General features: G+C 37.2%; 1 protein-coding gene across 1 annotated transcript in view; it reads right to left on the bottom strand.

The window, feature by feature from the left end:
- The window catches only part of tspan9a (tetraspanin 9a), a 49879-nt gene that overhangs the window by 3484 nt on the left and 38578 nt on the right, over positions 1-7817 (bottom strand). Inside the window, exon 6 of the mRNA XM_014030715.1 lies at positions 6433-6516. Coding sequence (XP_013886169.1) covers positions 6433-6516 — 84 coding nt within the window. The remainder of the gene's footprint in view (positions 1-6432; positions 6517-7817) is intronic.

The raw sequence follows: 7817 nt of genomic DNA, 5'->3' as shown, positions 1-7817 counted from the left end.
AACTTTATATTAAAAAAAAACACTTGGCTGTGGACTGAGTTCCAGGGAGGAGTTTTGTGTAAGTAGGCGGAGCTTTGTACCAGTAAACATTTAGGTGGCGCCACATAGTTACCACAGGAGATTCATGGATTTCTCAAACATGCATGAATGAGTCAAAGCAACACTCTGGGTTTGTTTTTGATGAAGGAATGGCATTATAAAGTGATATAAAGTTCAAAAAGGCCGATTTTGCATAATAACCCCCCTTTAATTTAAGCCTATTAGGTAGAAAAGTAGAGAGGCATAAAAGACAAGGCCGGCAATAAATTCCCCCTGCTTCAGTCAGCCTCGCCAATAGTACAGTGCCTTCATCACCACTCTGATGTAATACAGAAAAAAATTGAAATTTCTTTTCCTCTTCATTGCTATTTGTCTTTTCCTATCTTAAACATGCTTCAAGGAGGAGGACACCCTTCGTGGAAAATTATGTTTAATTAGGAAAATAAAATCTATTGTTAAAACCTTCCCTCTCAGCTTTTTGTTTCCATGTAGCGTTTAATTTAATGTCATATCTGTTGTCCCCGACACCTGCTCTGCTCTACTTCCTTGGCGAGGTTTTCTTTTTCTGCAGCTTTATGTGCTTTAATTATTCAATGTATGCACAGTCAGGGGCAGAAAGGTCCAACAACAGAGCCGCTCAGTCAAATCCAACTTTCAGCAGATGGAAATTATAAATATATTTTTGTTTAAGTGGTCCAGAATGATCTGGCAAGAGGAGATTTGTTGTCAAGGAAACACTGCCCGCTCTCATTTGTTTCTCTATGATCCTTACATTCCCCGAGGCGCTTTTCCCAGATGTTTGCTGCACATCTATATGAAGTACCTGAACGTGAGAGCAGCACACGGCGGATCTGACTGGAAGCGCCTGATTTTATGGGTGCCATCAATCAGATCAGGTAAGGAGGCTCACAAATCTCTGCCGCAGTGATGGTTCCGGTTTACAAACCTGTCGCAAAGAGAGAAAAATCTACCTCTTTTTTTACTAGTCTGTAAAGTGTTAATTTGTCTTTTAACATGGCTAGGATTGTTGCAGTTGTGCAGGATTTGAATGAACTAAATGAAAGTATATTGAACAACGATTTAGAGACAATCAGCTGATGTTTGGACATCCTGGTTTGTTGCCGCAATGATGTTTTTTTTTCTTCCAGAAGAGTTTGAACAGGGTAAKGTTTAATTTATGCACCACCACGTGAGTTTACTAGCAAGACTTTGGGCTACATTTTTTTAAAATGGTTGTTTTTAACGCCTTTGAACAACGCAAAGGAACTTCCTGTATGTTGAAGAGGGTGAGAGGAGTTTGGAAAAGAAAGTCAAACCCCAGAGGATTTTGATGGCGAACTTCATAGGGGACTATGCAGAACAATTAGCTGACTTAGTAGCTCTGTGTCTTCATGAYGCTTCTTCAGCTCCACAGGGTTCCACATGTGGTGCAGAGCTGCAGTTTAAAGCATCGTGATTATCTGATGATTATAGGCCTGGGGGACTTTATTCTCCAGCTCTGGATGCATCTGAGAAGCTTAAAGKGGATTGTGGTTGAATTGTAGATAAAACTGGATGTGCTTCAATAAGCTTACAAAGCAGGAGGGTGCACAGGATAACACAGGCCCAACAACCCTGGATCACCTGCGTGATGGGAAGAATTTAGCCCGACTACAATTTCATAGCTTCTGCTCWGTACTTTACTTGTATGAAACTTTAAACTGGATCAGAACAGCGATCCACAAARCTAATTTCAGATTATAATAGTCTTGTTTGTTTTATCTGGCAAGTCTTGAAGGATGAAAGTCAGTGCTTTTCTATCTTTAATTTTCCATGGGAATGCCCTTTTTTCTTTATTTTATATACAAATGTCCCATTATGAGCACAGCCATATAACAGATAATATTATTTCATTAATAGGTGCTAGCATAAGCAAAGGACAGTCAACCTAAGACTAATAAAAAGAACCATACCGAGTGAATTTAAAACAATTMAATTTGATTTTTCTGCATGTGAACTGTTTGCAATAGAGTTTCTGATTTTTAATCCTGTTTAAAGGGATCCCCGATTAGTTGTAACATAAGACTTTTTTGAGAAACATATATTTTAACTGTAAAATAAAGACTAAAAATACTGTAGGCTGTTTAGTTTTGTAAATTTGTAAAAATATATTTTAACACGGACAGAGCCATTTTATTTACAAGCAAAGCATTCTGGGTAAACGATGACGTGGATAGGTTCTCAGTGTGAGTGAGCTATATCCACCCTGAAGGTTAATCTTGGACAATATCTGATGATCGACTTTTTTAAATGAAACCAGAGAGCGTTGACAGAGAGGAGAAGGTAGAAATGACTCAGCTGTAACTGAAGATATGGATGGAGGACAACAGAGCTGCTTCATGGAAGAAGAACCTCAGCTTAGCCTGTTAGCCTTTGCGCTAGCGCTGATGCTATATTACCTTATATGTATTTGCTCGGTGCTAGAGCAACAAACAAGCTAATCTGTTGTCCTCCATCCATATTTTCAGTTCCAGGCTGAGTCATTTCTACTTCTCCTCTCTGTCAACGCTCTCTGGTTTCATTTAAAAGAGTCGATCATCAGATATTGTCCAAGATTAACCTTCAGGGTGGATATAGCTCGCTAGCAGCCTCACACCGATGACCTATCCACGTCATCATTTACCCAGAATGCTTTGTGTGTAAATAAAATGGCCCCTTCCGTGTAATATATTTTAAACTTTTAGTTTAAAAATGATAAAAACTGAACATCCAACAGTATTTTTACAGTCTTTATTTTAAAGTTAAAATATATGTTTATTAAATAAAGTCTAATGTTACAACTAATCGGGGATCCCTTTAAATTCAAGCTTAGAATCTTTTTTATGTAAAAAAAAAAAAGCCACTAAAGCTTGTTTTGTGAGACCGTCTTGGTCTGAATGAACCATAGATTCCAGGAATAGCAGAGTAAAAGTTCGACTTGCCACGAGAACAGCTGCAGATGTTTCAGAAAATGCAGAGGAAATAAAATAAAACATCAAATAAAATAAAACAGGAAAAGTGGCTGCAAGGAATATTAAACAGACTGAGCTGTAATATAAGAGATACAAACATAAATGTGCAAATAAAAAGTAAATATGAGTAAAATATCTGTGGATGTAATTACGATGACAACAGCCCCTGGCGTTGGAGGAGTAACAAAGGGATAGAAGATGAGGTAACGTCAGAAATGTAGGTGGAAGAGATTAAAAGGACTGCCAAAACGCTCATACACTTGTTGTGGAAGCTGACCCAGGAATAGAACTGGCATGGGCAGAGTTGTGACTTTAAGTAAATTGAGTGCGAAAACTTTCACTCAAGGAGGTGCAAAAAGAACTTCATCCAGACTCTCAGTCCGTCACAGTGATGGAACGASTCAGAACGACCTCGGCGATGACCAYTTTGAGCAAATTATTCCTTTGTGGAAATGCTGGAATGAAGTAAATATTTTGCAACTKGATTCTCTCTTTTTTTCTCTCTCTCCTTTTTCTTCAGAAACTAACACGTCATAAAGCAGACACAATATTCCAAGCTTACTGAGCCAGTCCAGATTAACAGTTTTGGTTCAATCAACTCCAGAAAACCGATCATTTTGCAACAAGGAACACACTTTAGCTGTCAATCAAAGTCTGTTTACCAGGAGTRTGAATGTTTGCAAAGATGAGGAATCCAACATTTACTAGAAAAAAAYACAATGAAAATATGCGGCCCTGTCAAATTTTAAATAGGACCGTACAAAAACTGAAAATAAACGCTGTATTTTGCAAAAGGGAAGWAAATTATTACCATTTGTTTTTTAAATCTCTTTTTATGGCTTATGTAGTTCACTTTGTTTTGCCTCTCATCCATTTTGTCACATGGCAAAACCATGGATTTAATTTTGAATAAAGAAGGAATTATCAAAATTAACTAAAACCAGAACAAATAAAAAGTTGCTTCAAGGTAAATTCGTTCTATTAAAACGTTTTAATGCTTGAATGCATATTTTACTAGATGGCCTTGTGTCATTCAGAAACTCCAACTCTCCACTTTAAACAAGTTTTTATTCACTATTTATTAAGTCTTTCTGTGACATGTTGTGAACCTACTTCAGCTGCAGAAATAATTAGTCTTTGATTGACTATGAAATTTGACTAAAGAGGAAAATAATTAAAGGTTGCGAGGCTGAGTTTAGTAGAAAAGCTCGACACAAAGTTCATTAATTCTTTATGGTTTCTGAGGGGTGAGTTTTTGTCCTGCTATAAAATGCAAACAAGCCTTCAGTGTCAACAAACATTAGCTCAAATGACAAAACAATGTATTAATTCATATTAAAAGTCACACTGAGCCAATTAAAATGTCAGACGACTGCAGGGACAAACTTGTTTTTTTGTGTTTGTATTTTAAATATATAAAACTCAAATCTAGCTGAAAGGAAAAGGAACGATGATTCAGAAAGATTCTCAAAAATTTCACTGAAATCAACATTCTGCACACATTTGTGTGCGGGTGCAGCCTTTTTCCTCACACTGAAGAAGAATAAGTAGGATCATTTATTTTACTGTCTTGTCCAAACTTGATAATGAGGAAAGAGGATCTACAAACAACAATAAAGTCATCTGATCAGGACCGTCTTTGTTCAGCAGAGACTTTATGCTGCAACACCCAGCATCTCGACTTTTATGGTCATTTCTGTATTAAAAAAAACAAAAAAAGAGCAGTGAAATCCTCCTTACACACTTCATCACAAACACCTATCTGGGCACAAAAAGCAGGATTTTATCTGCGGCTCTCAAAAAGACACGAGGGCACGATCGAGCTCAAAAGGTCTGAGATGTGTTCAGGTGGAAGGCCATTTAAAGATTTAAAGGTGAACAGAAAGAGTTTTAAATCAATACGGAATCTAAAAGAAAACAAGGGAAGGCGAGCAAGGATTGATGCAATCATGCCTTTTAGTCTCCGTCACCATCAAGCAGCAGAATTTAGGAAAAATTGGAAAAACGTGAAGAAGACCTTGAAAAAAGGCAATATTTATTCTTAAAAAAAACAGACAATTTTAAAGGCCTCATAATCCTTGACAAAATGCACTCCAACATTTAATCTCCTGCAGATGAACAGCTAATGAATGGTTTTTGGACATTTTGAGAGTTTCAGTCAATCAGGTTAATGAGGGATTTTGCTAATGATAGAAACAAATGAAAATACACCCAGACATGAGCAAGCAATATATATATATCTAAAAACAATAAGTAAATAAAAAATGATAAAAAAGTTGTCTTTGCAGGTGATAAATACATTTTGAACATTAACCTGTGGGCCTAACCCTAACCCAAAATAAATAAATTACTGCTCTTGAACCCTTTGAAGTAAATTCACAAGCCTAGTCTCAATATAAAGCTGTCAATCTGAACTTTAAACTTCAGAAGTCATCATTTTTGTAACTGTAACTAGTATTTAGTTACTGAATTTAAAGGACATTCTAACCGTTACTATTATGTTTTTAATTTTCAAAGTTGCATAAAGAATAAAAGGTAACTTGATTGGCTACACAGCTCTATATAAGAATAAAGCTCAGAGCTGATTGGCCGATTCTAGTCWATCAATCCTGTGTACTGTTTGGATGAGGGGGTTGCTGCACATTTTGTGCTTTGGAGATTCTATAGACAAACCCAATTGGTCAAAATAAGTGTCAATCAAAAGAAGACAACCAATCGAATCATTTCAACAGACTATTATGCAAATTAAAAGTCCCTAGTAGTGTGGGTCAGGCTATAAAGYGGCATGAAGTAACCAGAAACTGGAAATACACCATTTGCAGTACATTGATGGTTACAGGGTTAACCCTTAGCTATTAAAAGAAACACAGTTAGATAAAACAGGTTGTGCATGAACATAAAACCCCTGCCTTTGTTTAATTGAGGATATTTTAGAACACCAGGTCAAAGTGTGTAAATTCTACTTGAGAGGGGCGAATGTAAATCAGAGCTCAGGACTAAAAGAGAAACAGCACCATCTGAGGAATATCTATCACCCCTCAAGGCTTTAGTCTGAGACTCTACCTGCTTCTCTATATTCAGCATCCTGACTCTCCTATCTTCTAATAGCTCCTTGCACCTGACTACAGCCTAGTTGGCACAAAGCCACYTGGCTTTGAATCTTCCAGACAGGGACAGGGTGCAGAATTTCAATAATTCAAGATGTGTGGGTGTCCAGAACYCCCACTGAGCACAACTCTTATAACGTTCTCCATTGAACAGGATGGCACAGAGGCCACTGAATAAACACTTTGCCTTTTTTTCTTCTTCTTTTTTTATATGTAGCCAGACAGATGGTCACAAAGCAAAAAGAACATAATGAGTGGGAAAAATAGAGAAGAAGGTAACTATTTTTCACTCCTACCTGCACTACCAAGATGACCATGCCTATAGTTCCCAGCAGATGCTTGTTATCATCCAGCCATTCTTCCACTTTCTCGAAGCAGCCCTGCAATATAACAAAAGCTTGTAAAAAAAAAACAGGGAAAATAAAACAAGGGATCAGAGATGCTGTTTTTATTTTCCACATTTGCTTTTGAGTCACCTGGAGAAAGTCAAGCATCCAGTTCYCAGCTTCTCTAAAAAAAGAGCCTTTAATCATTTTGGGATGCTGTTAGATGAAGATTGTCAGGTAAGGTGCAGAAACGAGCTCAAAACTCCTCCAAAGTGATGATTTGTTTAAGCAAACTTGTAAACATGTGGAACATATTAGCAGGCGTGTGAAGGTGAAAGACGTGCTCCTGTCTGAGCGTGGATGTTGAAGCCGCTCATAGACTTAACTAAACACCACATGCCTCTCTCCTCTGGGCAGGATTACACACAAGCTTTCAATGATGAGCTTTCCCAATGGACCGGCTCATTGTCTGTCTCTTCTCATTCTGGCAATTGCATTACAGCTTTTAATCCCTTCACATTGGTCCTTCTAACAAACCGCACGCCACGCCAGGAACACATTAAAGTAGTAAAAAGACAGCGGCATTGTGAACACAGTCCTGTAAATTTTGTTTCCAAGGGGGAAAAAATGTGGCTAGAGCTGCAATAAGAGGAAACCTTGTAAGCTTGCTTAAATGAACACAAAGACTGCAATAAAACRTCAGAGCAGTTGGACCAAATAGATATTTCATTGTTTTTAAAATTCCATTTATATCATTCACCTAGTATCAGCAATGATGTTTGAGAGCAACAGTTCTCACTGCAATAATGTCTATACAAGCTTTTTAAAGCTGACACGAGACAATATCACCATTAAARTTGTATTTATCACTCCACAAGCATTAAAGTTACTAATGTAGGAGCTAACCAGCCTTGGTTATGCAAAAAACAAAGAACCAAACTGATTCAAGAAGATTCCCTGTGTTTTTAAATTTTTTGTTTTATAGATCTGTTTTTATTCTTCGCAGTATATTTGCATTCCCATTTGGTCATTTTGTGGCRCTGTTTGGTTGTTTTGTATTTTATGCTTATTGTGGATCTCTTTATAGGTCTTTTGTGCCTGAAGTTGTTTTGGGTTTTGTTCTTGCATTCTTTCCTTTTGAGTTTGAACTTTCCGCCCTGCATTTTGTTTCTTTGCATCTGTTTGCGTTCGRTTTGTGGCTTTTAAATAACTTAAGGGCGACATATCATGCTTTTAAATCCTTCTCTGAAACCTTTAAATCATTCATCTGTGGTCTACAGTATATACAACGGGTAAAATAAGTATTGAACACGTCAACATTTTTCTCAGTAAATGTATTACTAGAGGTGCTAATG

The sequence above is a fragment of the Austrofundulus limnaeus genome, unplaced genomic scaffold (genome assembly GCF_001266775.1).
Source record: "Austrofundulus limnaeus strain Quisiro unplaced genomic scaffold, Austrofundulus_limnaeus-1.0 Scaffold1107, whole genome shotgun sequence".
NCBI lineage: Eukaryota > Metazoa > Chordata > Actinopteri > Cyprinodontiformes > Rivulidae > Austrofundulus > Austrofundulus limnaeus.
The sequence above is the reverse complement of the archived record's forward strand: the minus strand, read 5'-3'. Positions and strand labels throughout refer to the sequence as shown.